At 41.4% G+C, this 22,748-nt stretch overlaps 1 protein-coding gene across 15 annotated transcripts in view; it reads right to left on the reverse strand.

Moving 5' to 3' along the window:
- SLC12A7 (solute carrier family 12 member 7) overlaps positions 1–22,748 on the reverse strand; it is a 165,523-nt gene that overhangs the window by 52,999 nt on the left and 89,776 nt on the right. For all 15 annotated transcript variants that reach the window (XM_084850652.1, XM_084850656.1, XM_084850644.1 and 12 more), the window contains 5 exons: positions 19,607–19,661; positions 10,343–10,473; positions 8,844–9,070; positions 5,302–5,513; positions 3,618–3,785 (listed from right to left, as the gene is read on the reverse strand). In XM_084850652.1, coding sequence (XP_084706778.1) covers positions 3,618–3,785; positions 5,302–5,513; positions 8,844–9,070; positions 10,343–10,473; positions 19,607–19,661 — 793 coding nt within the window. The remainder of the gene's footprint in view (positions 1–3,617; positions 3,786–5,301; positions 5,514–8,843; positions 9,071–10,342; positions 10,474–19,606; positions 19,662–22,748) is intronic.

The following is a 22,748-nucleotide window of genomic DNA, read 5'->3' on the forward strand; positions in this document are numbered from 1 at the left end:
GTGGGTGTCGAACCCAACCACTGTCTCTGGATAGACGAACTGCCAGCAGCTCTAGAAAATGTATGTGAAGATGCCCCTCTTTGAGGTACCACAGGCCTTGTATCCTTAAATGTCTGCAGTGCACTCCCCAGCCTAGCAGAGAAGCATCTGTTATGAGAATTTGAGACAGAAGCAGTTGGAGAAAAGGGACTCCTTAAAGGAGACTACAGAGGTCCATCCACCAACGAAGTGTCTGAGCAATTCCCATTGGAATCATTAGCAGCACCCTGCGCACATTTTCAGTATTGTGCGAGGAACAGAGAAACCAGTTTTGCAGGGGTCTCATCCGTAGTCTTGCCGAAGGCACAACATAGACTGTAGCTGCTGTAAGCCCTGGAAGTCATTGGATTATAGAAAGGCTGTAGCTCTCTGGCAGTGGTACAAGTCATCTGCCAGATTGCATAAGATCAAGGCACAGTCCTCTGGTAGGAAAGCTCTGGCTGGCATCAAGTTCAGTACAGCCCCGATTAAAGGAATTACTTGTGTCGGGTTCAATCTGGACTTTTTCTTGTTGATAAACAGGCCCAGATCTGTGAGAGGACTGCAGATAATTACTGTGTCCCTCAACACTTCTTGGCAGGATGCTGCCACTGTCAGCCAGTCATTGATATTGATGTATCAATATTCCAAGCATCCGAAGGTGTCCCCATACCACTGCCATGCATTTTGTGAATACCCTTGGAGCTGTGGCTAGCTCAAACAGGACTCAGAACTTGAACATGACGGATCCCATGATGAAAGGGAGGTATTTCTGGTGCAACTGGTGGATACCTATATGAAAATGTGCATCTTTTAAATGACTGCTGTGAACCAGAGGCCTTTCTTTCAAAGTGGAAGGAGTGTCGCCAATGTGACCATCCTAAATATTCTTGGGGTGATAAAAATTTAGATCTCTTATAATCTAGGATATGGCAAAGTCCTCCAACAACGTTTTGGTGCCATGAAGTATCAGGAGAAAAACCCATCTTTCTCTAAGTATGGGATGACTTTTTCAATAGTTGAAATAAGAGAGTCTGTCTCCAATTGTAAGACTTCTGAGGGAGGAGTTACCCACCCAGTACTGAGGGGAGGGAGGACACTGAACTCTATCTTGTATCCTTTCAGAATGATTTTGAGAACCCAAGCATCTGAAGTTATCGATGTCCAAGTGAGGAAAAATGACAAAGAAGATCTCCAAATTTTGGGAAAGGAAACGCAGTAGCAGACCAGAATGGAAGGAGTCAAAGTCAATGCTTTGAGGCAGTATCTGACGCTGCTCTTGACTGGAGGAACTGACCCCCAACAGATCTTTTTCTCTGTTGTTGGACATTCTGGTACCAGAAAACATGGTCCTGCCTCTGACGGGGCTGATAATTACTGGACTGGCAAAACTAGCAATGATGTTTGTAAGGTGGATGGTATCCATCGCCTCATTGGTTTTAGAATTGAATAGACCCTCCCCATCAGAGGAAAGGTCCTCGATATGGGAGTGTGCCTCCGCAGTTAATCCCGTTGACCTGAGCCATGCATGTCTGCGTAAAGCTATAACTCCCACCATGGCTTTGGCTTCACAATCAGCTTGATGGCGAGTCATGTTGATCTGTTGCCTAGACAGCTTGAGTGCTTCTTCCTGGAACACCCTTGCCAACTCTCTCTGGTCATCAAGTAAGTCTGCAGAAAATGAAGACATCCTGTACCACAAGAACAGCTGGAGCAAGCCATAGTGGCTTGATAATTCGCCTCTCGAAGACCTAAAGCTGCCGATGAATATATGTGCCGTTCCAGCATATCTAGACATCTGCCTTCTTTACCTGTTGGAGAGGCATGGGTCTTCTGTGAGCACCCTGGAGAAGATCCCACTGTTATGGAATTTGGCTTGGGACGGGGAAACAGGAACTCTGCATCTTTTTTGCTGCAACCTGTATAATGCAGGGAAGACTCCTGGTGCTGTCTGGTGTCTTTCTGTACGGACACCAGTGCCGAAGGAAGTTACCCCATAGGCACGTTCAAGCCCCTGTCTATACTTGTGGTAGTTGGCACTGGATCCTCCCTACAAAGTGAAGTGGACCATGGAGGAACAGGCAGTAGTGCTAGAAAAAAAGTCAGTCTCTAATGGGTATGACACCATTGCTGATGGCAGCTACCAGAATCAGGGGGAGGTTGTTCCCAGGTGCCTCATCTGCTCACAATACATGGCTTGGTCCCTAGGGACTGCTGCTCATCCCAATAATAAGGTCTGCATGGGGGAAGCGATCAGTCTGGATATCTTTCCCAATCCCTAAGTGGAGAACGGGATCGCTCCCTACTAAAATATCCGGATATGGATCCCTCTCCCTCTCACAGTGAAAGGATCTAATTGAATATGGTGACCTTCCTCAAAGGTGATGCTCTTTAGGAACACATGGATATAAGGGCCTGCCTCCTGACTTCCAGGGAGCGGGATTAGGGTTAGACAAATGAAGTAGAAAATTCAGTTCTAATAATATCATCAGTGTCACAGGACTTGGGCTGCAACGTTCTTTAGCTGGAGAAGTGTCTCTTATCTCTCCCTCTGAAGTAGAAGCAGCCTGGGTCAGATTCGGTCTTGGTACCAACTGTGGTGGCAGCAGCAAACTGGGTGTAGAGACCAGTTTATACTGTTTCTTCCTCTCCTTCTTTTTCTCCTTCTTTTGGGTATCCAATGAGGTCTTATGCTCCCTTGCTCTCTTAGAAATCTTTTTAGCTGTGGTCAGAGCTAATGAGTGACTGGAAGTCCAATCGCCCAGAGGCTGGGACCAAAGGACTTGGAAAGACAGGTGCAGGTGGAGACATTGTTGTTGACTGCAGCGACCTCTCTTCTGCCCACTGTTCAGTTGATTTCTGCGCTTCTGCTGTCTCCAGCACCCTTTTCCATAGAACTGCCTTAAGGTGATCTGAGAGATTACGACAGGCCTGGTTAGAGAAGCCCTGACAGTGTGGGCAGGTTTCCACCACATGAGACTCCCCCAGGCAAAACAAACAAAGTGAGTGCCCGTCAGCGGGAGGCAACTTATTATCACACTTTACTCACTTTTGAAAAGGTGCTTTTAATGCTATATGTGGCCCACTCAACAATCAGGGACCGCGAACAATGACTAAAAGCTAACCCTAAGTAAATCATAATCTTTTTTTCTTTAGAAAACAAGAACAAATGAAGATAAGAAGAAAATGAAGATAACAAATAGAGAATGAAGAAAAAACTTCACCTAATTATCGCTTAAACGCTATAGAAAAGCAGGATGTTCCCTATGAGGCAACCATTATGGCGGTCAAAAGTGAACTGGGGGACTAGGTGGAAACCTGCTAGGGACATGCACAGTAGGACAGTGGGGGAAGGTTCCCACCAAAACAATCTTCAGCTATGGAAGTTTCCCGAATAGGTGCAGAGCTCATATGCGTGATGCACAGAGACCACGAAGACGAATTTGGCGATAAGCAACTCCAGTCTGTGGGGATATAAGGGCCTGCCTCCTGACTTCCAGGAAGCGGAATCAGGGTTAGACAAATGAAGCAGAAAATTAAGTTCTAATTAAGCGCACAAAGAATCATTTCAGTTATGTGAGAGAGAAAGTGAGCAATACCTGTCACAGATGGAAAATAAATCCCAACTAACATAGTGAAATAGGTCATGATATCTGTATACACATATGCGCTTGATTTGACTTTTGCCTCTTCTAGAGCAGGAACCGATGGGAGATCCTGTTTCTCCACAATTGCCCCTTTGTCTCCATATACACTCCACAAATTATCTGTGAGGAAATAAGCACAAGATTGAGGTCACTCATATCAGGTTTTTTAAATAAAGAGTAGCCTCTATGCAGGGCCTTCAATATTCTTCAAAATAGTTATCTTTATCAATAAGAAAACATCATTTATTTGAATGACCTGGACGTTTCTGGAATATTACTTAAAACCATCACTTGTAAAGCTGGCTACACTGACCTACATAGCCAGGTTTTTATTTTAATTTCTAGGGGAAATGGGATCTTATATAGCGGGGATAAATCATGCATGCAAATCTTACATAAAAGTCATTAAATGGACTACATAAAAAAACCAAGGTATTCAAAAGTTATACAAATGGAGAAAGAGTGCTGAAGGTGGGATGCCACCTGGTGCAGGAAATGCCTTGAACTACGGAATAGTTCCTATGGGAGGTACCAGCTATGAGAACTACATCTTTACAAATGACCACTGCAATCTGGGGATTCACAACAGTTTGAAGAGAATGCGTTGGAACCAGAGATGCGAAGGTCCGGAAAAAAAACGGAAAAATCAAACAGCTTTGGATTATGAAATATTTTCTTTTAGAATTTAAGACAAAGTATTTATATATTGTTACCCAGCCTTTACTCACCCAAAATTATTTCTAAAAACTATGTAATAGAAACACTTTCCTAGGAAGACTAGAGATGTAAAATGTCTGGAAATAATGAAGCCATGAGGAAAAATATTTTTAATCCTCTCTGTAAGATTCCCAGCATAGTTAGTTCTTTCATTCCTTATTAAAATTATTGATCTAAAGCATATTTTACTGATAGACATTTTTGCTCAGTTTCCCAAAATGTGAGTAGAGTCACCGTTGTATGTTCTTGTCGGTACAATGTACGTTCTTGACAGCTTGGTTCTTGTTCTACAGTCTTGTGTTTCTGATGCTATAGCAGTCATTTAATGTAGTTCTAATCTATTCCGACAATAATTACAAATCTGCTGAGTTTAATTTTAAAAGTTTTCAAATATAATAATTTTATGAGCAAACCAACTCAGACATAAAATAACTTTAGGAACAGAAAGGCTGCTTTATGTTCCTAAAGCAGCCCTCCACAACCTGGTGCCCTCCAGGTGTTTTGGACAACACTGCCCAGCATTCTTCACCATTGGCCATGCTGCCTGAGGCTGATGGGAGCTGAAATCCAAAATATCTGGAGGGCACCAGGTTGGGGAAAGCTGTCTTAAAGCAACAAAGTGACTTTAGATCTGTAAAGAGCGCTATTGCTTATTTTTCAATTTTTCTAAGATTTCCAATTCTTCTGACACCCCTCCCTGCAAGAAAAAATATGTTTTTTCCCATGGCCTCAACATTTCTGGAAATTTTACTCTCTAGTAGGAACTACAGTAAGTGTAAACTGGTCCTAAGAAGAAGAGGAGCTAAAGCACATCCTTCCTATATGCTTGTTGTCACTGGAAAACCTTGGCTTGTATACAAGCTACTCTCAGCACCTGTCACTATAAACTCAATTGTCACGTCTCTGGTTCTAGACTTACCGAGTAAGACTCCACTTGCAATTCCAGGAATTCCTTGAATTTCTGTGACATTGTTTAGATGAAAATATTCATCACATGTGGCATTTAGAAAGGGACTACTACCACAGAACTTTCTCCACAGCGAGGTTGTCAGTGTTACATTGTTTACTTCAATATATTTGGCACAAGTGTAATCGCCTTTCACTAACGTGCGGTTTCCAAGAAGGCAAATACTAGTAAATGAAACAAACAAACAAACAAACAAACAACTGTAGCTTTTAAAGAATGATGATCACTATAAAAGAGCCATTGCCATCATATATCCAAACAGATAATGCTGTCCCATTTGACAAAATTTTATTTTACCCTAGAAGAAAAGCTGCAATTTACAAAATAAAGAGAAATTTGTTTCAGAGACATCCATGTTCTCACTTCGACTTTCAGTGCTATCTCTGCCCAACAATATATGTATTTAACACCCTATGAAGTCACATAACGGAGCCATCCTATATTAATCTTACACTTGACTTTAGCTTAATGACACATGACCTTAAAAGAAATAACGTTTTAAGGTGGGGCTGTGGCTCAGTGCTGCAGTACATGCTATGCATGCTGAAGGTCTCAGGTTCAATCCCTGGCATCTGCAGGTAGGACTGGAAAAATTCCTGCCTGAAACTCTGGAGAGCCACTGCCAGTCAGTGTCAACAATACTGGGCTAGATGGACCCAGGGTCTGACTCAGTATAAGGCAGATTCCTATGTTCCTATGAGCCATCCAAACAGTGATACTTTGGATTAATGAAAATAGCTTTCTTCACTTGACAAACATATAATAATTGTAAGAAAACAGAGTAGACACATATTTGCGAGGAGTTCCTTTTTACTCTGGATTAATTTATCAAGGCTAACTAAAAACCACATCCTGGCTCAATAGTCAAAACTGAGTACTGAACAAAGATGGAGCACCGTGGATTAGAACAGCCTCTCCAAACCAAAGATATGCACTGAAAGTCTGGGGGAAAGTTTCAGCTTTTTCCATGTTGCCTTATTATATACATAGTGAAAGAGTGGGTAGTAGGTGGGTTACATCCCTTCCAAGTGGTAGATTTAACAGGCACTAGAGACCATTTAGAACAGAATGGTGGTAATTCAAAAGTCTTATTTACCTACATATATTTATACCCTACCACAGCTACCAGCCATGGAGACTGCAATTCATCTTGGGTTATTTAACCCACAGGTGCCACATTGAATATGCAACCTGTGCTTGGGGGTTGTCATATCATGCAAACCTGGTGAGCATGGGTTATGCGAGGGTTAACCTAGTCTGGGGTTCCAGACTAAGTTAAACAACTTTTGCATAACCATAAAATTGACCATGGGTTGTTTAATCCTCACAAAACCCATGCCTGCCAGGTTCGCATGACATGGCAACACCAAGCAGGGGTTGCATATTCAAAATGGCGGCTGCATGCACCCCACAGCCTCACCAAGGGTTAAATAACCCATGGCGGGGTGTCATGTCATGTGAACAGCCCCAGTGATTGCTTAGTTTTGCGAAGTAAAGAGGAGGGGGATTGCAGCGGGAATTGAAAAGCTACCGAGCGAAAGAACACGAGGGAGCGATACCTCTCCTTCCTTATGGTCTATCGGCACACAAGGGGAGGACTTTGGGATCCTTATTGTCAAGGTAAATCCAAAAAGAAGCTACGAAGAAGAGACTTTCCTCAGCAAGATCCTTTTCTGGAATCCTATGGCGTTAGGAAGTGCCAAGAATGGCCACCCAGGTGACAGCTCCAAAAACTTGTCTGCCAGCAAAACTAATAAAGGACGCAGCAGGGGTGGGGTGGGGTGGGGTGGAGGTTATGGAGGTCTCAGGAGACTTATTGAGTTCAGGGATCCAAAATCAGATATGGGTTTCTATGACAAAAGAATCACAGAAGTATAGGGTCCTGGAAGGGTGATTTCAAACGTCACAAAAGAAGAACATCTTGTTCCTGCTTAACAAAGGAAGGAAGTCTAGACTTTAGGTGGAGTTTAAAGTACTTGAAATGTCAGGGCTCTCTATATAACCAACCAATAAGTGATATAATGATGCTTTAATTAGATTAGCAACAGGATGAAGATATCCGCATGAATCATTTCATGAAGTCCTATGAGAACATATAGAGCAGAAGTTCTCAAACTAGGATCCATAAGGTCCATTCAGGTTGTCCACAGCTGCACAACAGGCAATAATAGTGTTGCAGAACGGTCAAGAATATTTGTATTTCTTCTGGTGGTGGAAATCAAGGCTGTTTTGACCAGGGCCAGATTACTGAACAGGCCAACAGGGCCCTGACCTAGGGCCCATTGTTTTTTGTATAATACAGCACTGTGCAGTCTCCAATTTACCAGTTAAAAGGGCTCTTCTCAGCAGACTGGCTTAGAGCCCACAATTTTCATAATATGACACTGGTTTTGATGATGATGCTAACACCAAAGAAAAAAGGGATTTTCATCTCTGGCCTCCCTCAATTCCAAATACTAATGAATGCTGAACCTGATCTAATCTAAAGCTGACAAACCTTACACCCAGTTTCACAGAACTTTGCTCACAAAAACAGGCACATCCAATGCATTAGAAAGGCAAGACTACAGTTATTAAAATACGAGATGTGTATATGCTTTAATTTGTAGAACAAAATTATTCTATTTTGTTTATTAAATAGTCTGCCAAGACCCCCACCAATTTTTATGGGGTCCACAGGAAAAACAACCACTGGTATAGAGGGTGTGGACTCTCTTGTCCAAAACACATAGCTTTCAAGTGCACTTTATTCTGGTTTTCTAGAGCCTTACTAGTTCACCTTCCCAGAAAGAATGTAATATTTTGAGCCAAGAGGCTTATGAAGGTACACAGAAAATAGCAGTGCAATGGTGCTTTCCAGTAACACTTTTTAAATCTAAACAGTTTCCAGAATGATTAACAATTAAAACATTCAACTATGTTTTACAACATTCAAAGAGCAGATTAATCATCATCGGATGTTAAAACCACATAAAACCAGAGCCAGCAAGTTAAAAACACATATCAGAATAGCATCTAAGAGACCTGAACAAAGAGAAAGATGCAGAAAAAGTTGATGCCAGGCAAGCCTCCTTCAGAAGTGCACTCTAGAGATGGAGGATGACCACCAAAAAGGCCCTTTCTCAGGTCACCACCCACCTCACCTCAGAGGATGTGAGAACTCACTGAGAAGGACCTCTGAGGAATGTTCACCTAAAAGGAAGTAGTCCTTGAGGTATCCTCATGCTAAGCCATACAGGGCTTTATAACGTCAAATGACGCAAACTGAAAATTTTCTGATGCAAATTACTCTACACAGTTTTTCAATTCAAAATTTTCCAGAAAACTCACATCACTAACTTCATGTTAAATTTGTCTCTCCCAATGTGATTATCATTGGCACTGTTTGCATTGCATGTATTTTAATTTTTGCTTCCATGTCTGAACTAAATTCAAAATATTCAAGGCATGCTGTAATTATCATCACAGATCTTTAAAAACGATCATTTACTTACCGAAAGTCTGGTGGATCAAAAGCAGTTTTAATAACCCCAGCGTAAATAGCAATAATTGAAAGGATTACACAAGCCAAGAAGACTAGGGCAAGCTTATTGACATATTTGACTCCCACAAAAACAACTATGGCCATCAGAGCAAGAATGCATGTTCCATAAACTCTCATGTTGTTTAACACGGCCTCCTCACTTCCACTGAAAATAGCAGCATTGGGGGAAATGTATTTCTGTAGGAGAAACAAATATTGAACAGCTTTTAAACACACAATTCCAAGACAATTATGTCTGAAATAATTTAAGTATTATTATTATTATTATTAATTACATTTCTATACCACTCCATAGCTGGAACTCCCTGGGCAGTTTACACAGAATATTAGAGAATAACGAGGTTGTTAACCCCAAACCCTAATTTTTTTTTTAAGGGAAAAAACTGGTACTGGAGGAAAATATTTTTATCATCTGGAAAGTTGGAGTTTTTTTCTTCTTCATTCATTGTAGATAAAAGGGGGGATTCTGAGATATATTTGGGTATGATTTTGGGGGGCGGTTTATCCACTTTCTATTATCAAATATATTTCAGAAGAACTGGCTTTCAGTCAAAGAACTGGGACACTGGCTTTGAAGTTCTTTCCTTCTAGAGTAGCTTTGTCAATTATAGGAATTCAAAGGAAGTTTGCTGTCAGAATTAACCTATTCTTTTTTATACTACACCCTAGAAGCACAGAATCTTTTATAAACTTGGATGCTTGAAGTGGGAGACTGCATCATGCATGGACAATTTAAAATGGGTGGTATTGTATCTATGCTATGAAGTATAAATTTTTACTTGATAAAACATAGTGGTAAAACATTATATGACATGGTATTAGGTACAGACTGTATAAAGAAATAATGGAGTCTAATAAAAGAACAAATCATATACAATCTGGGCAGCAGAGACATATTTCTAGATTTCAAAGTGTCAGCATATAGAGAAAAGCTATTCATTAAATTTACTTTTATCTGACAACTCAATTAAATGTTAATCAATTCATCATTAGCCAATTAGTCAATTAATCTATTAGTTACATTTGTATTATTGTATTAGAAGCATTTTTGTTTTATTTTTAGAGGATGCACACATGTCATAGGAGGTATTTTTCTTAGAAGATACATTTCTCCTGTGTGAAAGAGAAGAGAAAATGGCTCTTTTAAGATGGTGCTTGACATCTACAGTTTTTATAAACACTTTAATTAATTGGGGATATTTTTAGCCAATTAAAACACTGCAGCCCTAATTTTATAGCCTATGTCCCTCCATTTCAGACAACATGTCATTCCATAAACAAAATCTATACTGGATATTTTTTTTTCACAACATCTCTCTCTTGAATATTTTCAGTCAACCATTATGGCAGTTCAGTAGAAAACAGGGGACATATATTTGAGACTCAAAAATACTAGTATTCAATACTTTAAAATCTTATTTTAAAGATATAAGCTTTAAAACAACTTACCAGTAGAATTTCAATTGTGCCAAGAATATACATAGCTCCTGCAAAAGTTGTGCCCAAGTAAAAACAGAGTCCCACGGCTCCACCAAATTCTGGCCCTAGTGATCTTGAGATCATGTAGTATGAGCCACCAGCTGTGGAATTAACATTGATAAAACACAAATTAGCCACTAAAACACACCTAGAATATTCACAACATATTTACACCGCTTAATTCATTTAGCCACTAAATTATGTGACATAAGCAGAAAAGTCAATTTGATTAAAAATGGGTTCTACTAAAAAAACACACACACACACCCTGTCATTCAAGCATAAAACAACTATTTCCCATCACCCACCATTTGCTCCATGACACTGCCACATCAATTCTTCGGCAAACAAAACACAATTTTGCCCACAGGTGGGGCTCAAAGCTTTCACCTGGCAAAAGTGTTCATCAGATTAACTTCTAACTAGCTACAATCCAAATGGGTCTCCAAACAGCCAGGTAAGCTCTGAACCACTGGAAAACCAGAATGCATGTTGTCTTCACACTTCTACTCACTCTGCTCAAACAAGCTTTTAAAAACATTTTAGGGCACAATCCTATGCACGTTTAGACAGAAACATGTCCTACAACTCCCAGCATGCCCCAGCCAGCATGGCTGGCTGGGGCATGCTGGAAGTTGTAGGACCTTTTTCTGTCTAAACATGCATAGGATTGTGCCCTTAAACACTCAGGCAACCAGAATAACTACTACCCATCAACACACATATCTAGAACAAGAACTGCAATGCTTAAAGTGTGGGCATATCTTCATTACAAACTTTTAAAGTTTTCATAAGTTTTCAAAATTACATATTTCAGAATTCACATTACAAACAAATTAAGCAAGAAATAAAAAATAAAAAAGTAAGTCTACTCTTTACAGCTTAAAGGTTACTTATGTCACCTTCAACAGTATAAGTGATTCATCATTATCCTGTACTTTTATCATTCTGAATATGATGCACATCCATTTTTGAACAGATTAGTCCCATTACCCTCTATCACTTCATGAACTCATGGAAGGGAACTACCCCCCATCCATCCCCACCCTCTGACCTCTGCGGATTTGGCACAGTTCTCAAAAGAAAGGGAACTACACACATTTAAGGAAGCAATCCTATGCATGTTTAGACAGAAAAAACTCCTACATGTCCCTGGCTAGGGCATGCTGGGAATTGTAGAATTTTTTTTCTGTCTAAACATGCATAGGATTGCGCCATAACTTACCCAGTGTGACTGGGAGCCCCGACTGCATAGGTCCCCTGATCACAGGGAGAAGGGTATGTGGGTATGGATGGCTCCCACTTCATACCTTGACTGAATACTGAGAGGCCCAAGGGGTGGAGCTGGGTGAGTGCAGGGACATTGGGGCAAGGCCAGTGGGGCACATGACATTGAGAGCAGGACCAGGAGGTGTAGTCCTGTCCCCCTCCATGCATTAGCCCTCCACTAGAGGGCTACCACCTGAATAGGGTTAGTGTCAGTCTGCACAAGCACAGTCAGCATTCTGTCTTCCAGTCTTCCTTAAAGGGCTTTCTGCTGCACACACTTGTCTTGTGTGCTACTGTGTCAGATGGGCATTTCGCTGGCAAAGAGCAATTGTTGGTCACCACTGGCAACTAAATGACATGCAAACTCCAAGGCTGCTATTAAGCGTACAAAGGTATTGACGTTTGCTTAAACTTTCTACTTAGCTGTATTAGAAAAAAAAATAACACTTTATGGTCCACAGAGATCCTCCTTTTCACAGCTTCTTTCTGACAAAATTACTATAGTTTTACAGTAACCATCTTTGCTTGCACTATTCGCTATCTACATGAAACCGCTGGGGGAGGATATCCGGAGGTGTGGGCTGAGGTGCCATCAACATGTGGATGACACCCAGCTCTACCTCTCTTTCCCATCAAACCCAGGTGAGGCAGTGGCTGTTCTGAATCAGGGCCTGGGCACGGTAATGGACTGGATGAGGACCAATAAACTGAAACTCAATCCAGAAAAGACGGAGGTACTGTTAGTGGGTGGTTCATCTGCCTGGCTAGGTGATATTCAACCTGTCCTGGAGGGGGTTGCACTCCCCCTAAAGGATCACGTTCATAGTTTGGGGGTGCTCTTGGATCCAGAATTGTCACTTGAGGCACAGGTGAACTCGGTGGTACGGAGCACTTTTTATCAGCTTTGGCTGGTATACCAACTACGCCCTTATTTGGACAGAGATAGCCTAGCTACATATCCATGCTCTGATAACTTCTCGTCTGGATTACTGCAATGCATTAGACATGGGGCTGCCTTTGAAAACGGTCCGGAAACTTCAGCTAGTCCAAAACAGGACAGCAAAATTGTTAACAGGGACTGGCCAATGAGCTCATATTACGCCAGTACTTTTCCAGCTGCACTGGCTGCCAGTCCATTTCTGGGCCTGATTCAAAGTGCTGGTAATAACATTCAAAGCCCTTAATGGCTTGGGGCCAGGTTATCTGAAGGATTGCCTCTTCCCATATGAGCCTGCCCAGACCTTAAGATCATCCTCAGCAGTCCTTCTCCGTTAGCCCCTACTAAATCAAGTGAGGCGGGTGGCTACTAGGAGGAGTGCCTTTTCTGCTGTGGCACCCTGGCTGTGGAATGAGCTCCCTAGTGAGGTTCTCCTGGCACGTACATTGTATTCCTTCCAGCACGAGGTGAACAACTTTTTATTTTCCCAGGCATTTTAGCATTTTAGCTTTCTGAACTTTTAGCTTTGCTGTTTTAAACCTGTATTTTAAGTATCTGCATTGCTGTTAGGTTTTATTCTGGTTGTACTGTTATATTGTGGTTTTAATGCTTTTATATTTTATATTGTTTTACTGTGTGCTTTTTGGTTTTAATTTTTGTGAACCGCCCAGACAGCTTCGGCTATTGGGTAGTATAGAAATGAAATAAATATAAATAAATAGCGAACAGTGACCTATATACAGTACTAATATTTTTTGTCCTAGGTAACTCCCAAGGTTTTTAAAAAATGTGTACTATATTGATAGGAACATATCATTGTGCAGAAACATTTATAATTTATTTTCCTTTAGTCAAGCTTTAAAATGTTGCTCTATCATGTTAATGCTTTTCAAGTATTGTTCTCCATCTTTTGCTTTTGCCATCTGTAGATGTTCAACGTCCTTCATGAGGGGACCTACAACCATTAAGCTGTATGCCTAGAGGAAGACTACACACCGACAACTGTATGCGCACAGGGCTCTCCACACAATCAGGAACCCTGCCTCTCCTAGCCTGTGGAAAGAGCCCTCCACACATGCACTTGAGGATAGAGTGGGGGCACAGTTCGTCACTGCAATCCCACTCCCTTTCCATAATGTATGGAACGATTCGGTGAAAAGGGCTGTATAATGTAGTTATCTGTGCCAACTTCTACTTTACTGGCTTATTGTTTACATTTATTTCTGAGATATGTAAACTCTAACCATAAACAATGGGCAGCTTTCTATAGGATGGCCACGCCATGTATCGGGTCACATCAGCATCCCCTCCCCGCTTTTTTTTCTTCAACATCATTGGCGGACTGATGGTCCTGCTTTTGAGGCAAAGGGTTGGATTATTTAGCTTTAATTCTTTATGATTTGGTACATTCAAAGTCTTGCCCTCAAATTACTGCATAAAAATGGTAAAAAAAAACCCTAGCAAAACTCACGTTATGTGAATTAACACCTGGCTCAATAAGTGTGTCTGCCTCGGCACTGCGGAGCTGTAGAAAAAACTCAGAATGCTGTAATGACTGTAGAACACAGCTTCAAAAGAACCGTATTTTCTTTTTCTTTTTTGATGGTAGGTTTTTATCCTTTACAAGTGCTAGTATTTATTTATGGCAGCATTTGGGCCTTGGCCACTTCCAGTACGTCCTCCAAAGCCAGCAGCACCCCATCCACTTTCCCCCCCACAGCCCAGTTCAACTGCCAACCAACTTCTTCCCCAGGCCCAACCTACTCTTGTGGCAGGGAAATGCTCTTATGTCTGATCAGGTGCTGATTTGACAGAAGAGCTTTTCTCTGTAGGGCAGAGGGGCCAGGGCCTGTGGAGGAAGCAGTTGAGGGATTCGGCCGTGCTTATTTTTGAGAAGGAAAAGGTTCCCTACCCTGCTAGTGATGGTAGAGAAACTATATGTAGTTTCTCTAGTGACAGCGTGTATGTGCACGCATGCAAGCGGACTCCCGGCAGATACCAGATGCGGTCTGCAGGCCTGAAAGGGTTGTGCACCTTGGATCTATGTTATTTCTGTACTGACTTCAGCATATGTTTCCAAAGCAGTTTACAATAAAAAATTAAAACAGTATACTAAACAGTTAAAACTAAGATTAAGAATAAAAACAAAAACAAACAAAACAGCAGGAGAAAGAGTTCTTAAAAAGGGCTTTGCTCCCAAAAGCAGGGAAGAAAGTTCTTCACCCATCTCTGAAAAGTCATCGAGGACGAAGACATCCTGAGGGAGCACATTCTGAAGTTCTAGGACTGTTACACAAAAAAGTCTGCTTCTTGCTGAAGACACCATTAAATCCACAAGATATAGTACTTTCACCAGGGTGTCAGCTGCCTTATACTGGTATTGTCTACCCTGACTGGTAGCAGCTGTCCAGGGTCACAGACAGGAGTCTTTCTCAGCCCTTCCTCAATATGCCTGGGACCTTTTGCATGCAAAGCATGTACTTCTCCACTCAGCAGGGTATCAATACAGAAGATACTCCTTTAGATCATCAGAACCCGACCATTTACAGCTTTACACAGGGGTGGGCAGCTTGTAGCCCTCCAAGTGTTTTTTCCTACAACTCTCAGCAGCCCTAGCCAGCATGGCTAATTGTGAGGGATACTGGGAGTTGTGGCCCTCCAGATGTTTTGACTTTCAAGTTGTCCACACTTGGTTTTATATGTCAAAACCAGCATCTTGACCTGAACCCAGAAATAGACTGGTAAGCAGTACAGCTGTCTCAGAATAGGTATAATATGCTTATGCCAATCTACAACCATCAAAAGTGGGCAGCAGTATCCTGAACCAGCTAGTCTCTGGCTCTTCCTTTCCTTAGGTTCAGAAAATGGGAAAACTAGCACACAGGGTAAAACAAAAAACCTCATTCCATCATTGGTACATTATGACATTTGAACTTAAGATAGGGGGGGAAATCCCTACTTTGGTGCTTGTGGTTGTTTGGGGGGTTGTTTTTAAGTGACTTGATTATAAAATTCTGATATATTATTTGCAGATAGATCAAGATAACAGAACATAAAGGTGGGCTATTTTTACAGAAAGATGCAAGCAATAAAAAAAATCTGTCATAGAATGACCCCGTTTGCATGATCACCACAGCTTAAACAAGCCATGATGGCTTGTTTAAGCCACAGCATATGCTGGGCACCATTTGCCTAATTACCTGCCCGGGCACAGCTTGTCATGCCATCTGAACCAGGGTGGCATGGCTTGTTGGAGAGGGAAACAACCCCTCCGACAAGTCATGCTGCTCAGGTTCAGATGACATGACAAGCTATGGCCAGGTTGGTAATTAGGCAAATGGCACCCAGCATGCACTGGAGCTTGAACAAGCCACCATGTGTTTAAGCTGCGGTGATCATGCAAACTGGGCCACTGTGTGTTTTCTGTATTAAAGTATTACATATGGAGGACTAAAAAAATTTCAAGGAAGAGGAAGAAATGGGACAGAGCAAAGAGGCCATGGGGCTGTTCACACAACACTAACCCACACTCAGTGGTTGAGTGTGGGTTGTTTGTTGAACAGTGGGTTAGAGGATTGTCTGAACCCAGGACGTTTTCCGCAGGGTGGCTTGTTAACCACTTTGAACAACCCAACAACAAGGTTCTCAAGGTGGCTTGTTCAAGAAAAATAAGCCATGCTGCCTGGTTAACAAGCCATCCTGAGGAAAATATCCTGGGTTCAGACCACACGCTAACCCATGATTCAACAAACAACCCATGATTCAACAAATAACCCACACTCAACCACTGAGCATGGGTTAGCATGCTGTATGAACCCAGTCCATATTTCTTCCTTTTGGCCTCCAGCTCCTCTCCCCTCCACATGCTTTCTGGCTGTATGGAGTTGCTAATGGGGATAACCTTAGCTGTTGAGTGGAGTGAGTCTCTCTGGGCTCAACTCCATTGACCTGCTACCTTCTTGAGTTGGAAAGTGGAAGTCATTTGGTTTCTTTCATCCTAACACTTAGCACTGGCAAGCTGAGCCTGAGCTCTGCTAACAATGTTTTCTGGGAATGCACATGCACAGCCCTAACTGGATTGGGGGGCATGGGATGTGGCATGATACAGAAATTCCTTCTCAAATGCATACAGAAAGCCACTCCTGTCCTCTTTCTCTTTCTGGGAGTAATACTATGCACCTAATATCCAACATTGCCAGGAATGACACTATGTACCTAGAAGCAAACAATACCTGAAAAATTGTCTTAGAAAGTAGCAGCTAAAACAGCCTAGATAATCCACCAAGAGCAAAAGGTCTCCTGCTGTGCTCTGCTCTGACTAATTGGCTAAAGCAGTGCTTGGATTGTAAAGACTAGGTATCAAGTAGCCCTAAGGAGGATATTCGCAAGACTGTTGTTGGAACAATAACTGCAGAGTTGATGTTCATAAGTCAAGAAGGATGGGGAAACACTGGAAAAGAGTTCGAAGGAAGGTCAAAAGCAATCCCACCATCTGGGAGATGGTTTTGTGTTACAAGATGTATGTGACTTGGTCTAATTCATTAAGACAAAAAGGCAGGATCACTATGCATAGATAAATTACATATATCTCATAGCAAGTTTTTTTAAGTTGTAGGTAAGGCAGCTTGGGATATTAATATAATCTGAATCAAATGAATCCATTTACTTGCAAGTAAACATGTTCAGAATTTGATGGCCAATGCTAAAAAGACTTAGAATGTCTTTATTACAAATACCAAATTCATTTCAAGCCAGTTGCCTATAGGAAGAACTGTGTGGCAGGAGTAGTCCTGACCTCCTAATCTCATACATTGTTATCTACTCTGCTCCTGGAGTATCTTGGGATGAGTGGTTACTCTTTGCCCCATCACAAAAGCTGAGAGTGTCAAAACCACCACTGACATCAGTGAGGCAGGAGGGCAATTCTTCAAGTGTCCTCCTGTGAAGACTACCTGCCATCAAACCAGCTGCCTGTAGAAAAAACTGCTACTGCAGGAAGGTCTCTGATTTCCTGATCCTGAATGCTGTTATCTGCTCCACTTCTGTATTGATCAATGTGAGGTGCTTTGCAGAGGGTTTGCACTTTACCCTGTTGCCAAGCTGAAGCATCACTGGAGGGTGACATCAAAGGGTACCGACCCACTGCCATGGTCCTCCAAAACAGTCATCAGGCACAGAGTAAGGGAGGTTTTTCTGGCTTGTTGCAATTTGTATCACCTACAACTTTATTTGTATTACAAAAGCAATGCAAACCAATTGGTGTGTGTGTGTGTGTGTGTGTGTGTGTGTACACCCAGCAGCTATTGTTCAGTTTGTTCAGATTATTAAATATAAGAATTCACCAAATAAGGGAAAAATTATATAAATGTGCAACAATGTAGGAATAAAATAAGTACAAACAACAAATAAATATCTCAGAGTAGCCCCCACTGGACACCCTGGGACTTATTTCAGAAAGGACATGCATAGGATTGTGTGGCATATCTAGCATTCTGCTGGTGTTTTAACTGGAACAGCTTGATTTTACCATCTTAGATAGCAATTCTGCCCACAGATTTACACAGGTAGATGCCATTCGTTTTGTTACTAGGGCAGGGGTGCATAGCCCGCAGCTGGGCTGTGAGAAAAGACTGCAAAAAGGAGGATCTTAGAAAGACCAAGAAAGGAGGCATCCTCAATCAGAGATAAGAACAAGTTTAAGACACTTAAACTTTAAATAGCTTGCTGGCTATTTAAAGTTTCAATATCTTGAGCTGTAGTTTACATGTCTGAAAATAACTGCACTGGGTCTTATTTCTGAGTAGACGTGCATATAATTGGCTATGCTTTCTATACTTGGTGGGAAAATGTCCAAATTGGTAAGAACTACATTTGTGTATGTGTGTGTACATACACATGTGTGGCCCCCAGTATACCCCAGATGCGGTGTTCAGAGCCATAAAGGTTTTGCACCCCCAAACTGGTATCAATTCAAAGAAAAATAGCACCTGATAACTAAATTTCTTTGAGCGCAAGCCTATGAACATCTAGTCAGAAATATGTCCAACTGAGATCAGTGGGACTTACTCCCAGGTAAGTGTGTATAAGATTGAAACTGAACTTCTAAGTGTGCAAAGACAATGTTAATTAAAAAATGACATAATTTACTTCTAAATTTGTTGTATTATGAAACTATAGGTCACAATATATCCCACTCAAAAATCAAATATTTATCCTCTGAAACAAAATATATTCAGAAGTAATTTTTATATTAGAATTCATCAAATATGGTTGTTCAACAGTTTGTAAAAATGTATCAAAAATAGCTGGATGGTAAAAATCATTTTGTACACACATCTGTACAAAATGCATATGATTTTGCATACATAAATGCATATGATTTTGCTTACATCTTCACAGATACCTAAACATACCAAAACATGAATGTAGAATGCTATAGCATCCCAACTTTGATTTAGATTGTGGAAGTCATCAACTATGTATTTATACAGCACCACTTTCTGGCTTCTGTTTTTGGACACATTGGGATTTCAGTGCAATGGGACCCACTGGTCCTTTAGAAGATAAGTTCACATTGATCCTCACAGTTTAAACCAGATATGCCATGTCCCTAACTGGATGTCTGCTGCTGCATGACAAGTGCAGAGGTGGTCTCTCCCAATGCATATCCCACAGGAAACCTGAGCCACACACACCTGCACACATCCTATTTGTCTGGCAGAGGCAACGTTGTAGGCACTTAATAAAAGGTGGCATTTTCTTCTCCTTGGCATGGCCTGTCCTCTTCTATCTCATTCAGCTTGCCTTAGCAAAGAAGGCATGAAAGGCAGGTCAGGTCAGGCTTCACTAGAGGAAGAAGGGCACTTCTTTCCTTTGGTGCCTCTCCCACTAAAAAGACTCCCAAGTGTGGAAGGCACAGAACACGCATATATCCATCCCATCAAAGTGACAGGCATGTCATTAGGATTCAGTGATCATTCGTAAAGTGTATTGAACATACTTAGGATATCAGTAAAAGTTATAATTACCTGGAACTACACCATTTGTTGCTATTGCACTCATTGATATTGCAGTTAACATAGTCTGCAAAAAAGCAAGTAATATTAGAGAACGTTATTAGCAAGTTTAAGAAACTGTGATTGATGACAGTCAGTCTAGTTGGACAAGGAGCCCCTAGCACTTTCCTGGCCCACACTGGGGATCCAGTGAGGTAAATGTTTATAGAAAGTAAAAGTCATAGGCATATAAAAGTACAGAGCACTAGAAACTATAAACACACAACCTCACACATATGTAATACCAGTGGCACCTACTAATCCGTGCTTCATATGCCAGGAAACATGCCTCTTCCATGTCCTGGGTGGAGACCCTATGGCTCAAGTGAAGACAGGAACCAAGGCAGAACATTTACTGGGGATCAGTGACGCAGCGCACTGCTTCTCGTCTAGGTAGCTGCTGGACTAGCTAGGGCTCAATCAATAGATCTTCGGTGTGGGAGGGAGGGAGATTGTCCATCACCCATGTGTCCTCTCTACCCCTCTAATAAATAACTTCTCTTTGATATATTATCTGTACACTCCTATATCTCACTCTTCTTTTCAAAGTTCAGAGCAATTTGAGCTATTCCCAAAACCATTCACAGGACAATGTTAATGAAACCAACTACCACATGTTCTCATTCCCAAGAGGCTGAAGTACTGGGCATTTAAAGACCTGTGAATTAACTGGGCTATTATAGATGTCCTAAAACACTTACTTACTTACTTACTTTTTTATTTTTATTTTTTTAGGCAAATGGGGCAAGTTTAACTGCAGGAGTACAAACTACTGTTTGTATCATGAAACCTAAAGCAAACATCTATAACCAACCTACAAGAAAAAAACTCTATTAAATATCACATTTTTTTAAAGGGCATTTGGTTCTGAGGAACTATAAAAAATGTTGGAATGATATACTATAGTTTTACATAACCTGACCAAAAAAACCCAAGGAAAGTAATGTGTATTTTAAAAACCAGCTACCAGAGAAACAAAAAACAAACCCATATATATTCAAACCCATCAACTCTATCAGGATGACAGTTCAAGGTAAAACAAAACAAAACTGGTTTGCTCTTTTGGTCGTACCCCTTGCTGTAAAATCATTTTAGAAGATGGAAGAAATCCTGGCATGAGTCAAAGCTCCCAGGATGAAACATTTGCAGTCCTTAGCCCATAAAACTTCAAAGACACAGGACCCATGTCTGTTGGCTCTGAACACTGGAAACAATATCTCACCTCATGAGCTGTTAGGAAATTATGTTGCTATTTAAAGCGTTGGAAACAAAAGTAAAGAGAAACCATCCAAACTGCTGGCCGGGCCAATCAGCTGTTGGGTAAGGGTCCCATTTGTCTTCATATCCTGTTTATGATCTCCTTGAATGAATTACCTCCCCTGAAAATTAAAGTCTCTCTTCCATAGTGTCAATACCAAAGATAAAATGACAGAGAGAGAAAAATCCAAAGACTTAATGACCTTAATATAATGCCAGTTAAACAGATTAATAAGGAATGTGCATTTTAAGTGTTTCATATAATAAATCCAGGGATATTACAAGATCCTAAAGTAGATTAATCAAGAATTAATTGGGATATGCGCTAACCTATATCATGTACACAGAAGGGAGAAGGGGCACATTAGCTACCTTTTTGCCCTCCTCAAAGGCAGGAGGTTATATCTGATTTGACTTTCCATTTCCTGAACACTAAAAATAGGATTATTGCACAGAAAGAGCTGATGCTTTAAAACCCTGTTTTCAAATTGAAGAATGTAAAACAGAACAAGGCAACCCACAAACTTGCCAGGCAGTTTTCAGCAGATTTCTAGAAATGATTATTTTAAATAGTTTTTAGCCCTTGAATGGAAAACACATCTGAACGAAGCACTCCAATGCTCCACATGTGTGTTTTTTTCAAATCTCTTTAAGATCAACTTATGACTGAATAACATTTCATGGTTTTGAACACAGAATTAGAAATACAAAGGGTCCACTGGGCTTGGCTGAAGGATGAATGAAGCTGCTGCACACAATATATGTCAGGAGTTGTTGCCTGGAAATTAAATGCCATCCTTAGCGTGGAATCGCATACCTATGGGCCAGATGAGATAACAATATGTTTACCAGTCACGGCTTGGAGGCAGGGTATGTTGACAGCTGCAGTGATTAAATGTATATTTTACAAGTACATCAACTACTGGCTTTTGGGGAAGTCAACAAAACAGTCACTTTTTAAATCCAGTTCTCCTATTAATGTCTGACATCCACAGAGGAGTCACTTCCCAGGAGTGGAGCAGGGGTTGGCAGGCAAGTCAGGGAAGTAAATGTATTCCTAACCAGGGATGGGTAGCAGGGTTTGGCAGGCAAGGCACCTTGTGCACCATATAGGAGATGGAGACAAGAGTTGGTTAACCAGTGCCACCTCCATCAAGAAGTGAGTAACCTGAAGTGTTGCTCTAGCACTGGTCCGGAGCCTACTGAGGACTGCAACAGTCCTGCAAGGAGGTGTGTGTCTGAGCCCATGCTTTCCTGGAAGAGATCTGCTTTCAGTTCAAATGGCCATGCTTTGTTATTTTTATTATTTATTTATTACATTTATATCCCACCTTTTTTCCTCCTTAAGGAACCCAAGGCGGCATACATAATCCTCCTCCTCCATTTTATCCTCACAACAACAACCCTGTGAGGTGGGTTGGGCTGAGAGTCTGTGACTGGCCCAATGGGGATGTTATGTCTCCTGCCTCTGGGCCTGGCATGGTAGTAATGGCAGGATCCCTACTTAGGGGATTTCTGGGAAGTTGTCGACATCTATGTGAACAAGGAAACCTCCTTGGGAGTTGGGCATAAAGATATCATGGGTCCTTGGGGTTCTTTGTTGTTATCATCTATGCAATCTCTAGCTGAGGTGTTGTCTCCACAGCTGAGATAGTCCAGAGGGAAAGCCTCCCCATATCTTTGGGTCTCTAGGACTCCTCTATTGATATAGAAATGTCTTGGTTTAAGTTCTGGGCCATGAAACCAATTAAGCTCTCCTTCTGACCCTGGTAGAGTGCCAATCGTTTCTCACTGTCATGAACCTTCACTTAGATAGCTGATTGAAGATTGTGTTGTGGGGCAAAGAAGAAATGAGTTT

This window comes from Heloderma suspectum, chromosome 4, assembly GCF_057233095.1.
Source record: "Heloderma suspectum isolate Gila_16-S chromosome 4, 16-S_ref, whole genome shotgun sequence".
Taxonomy (NCBI): domain Eukaryota; kingdom Metazoa; phylum Chordata; class Lepidosauria; order Squamata; family Helodermatidae; genus Heloderma; species Heloderma suspectum.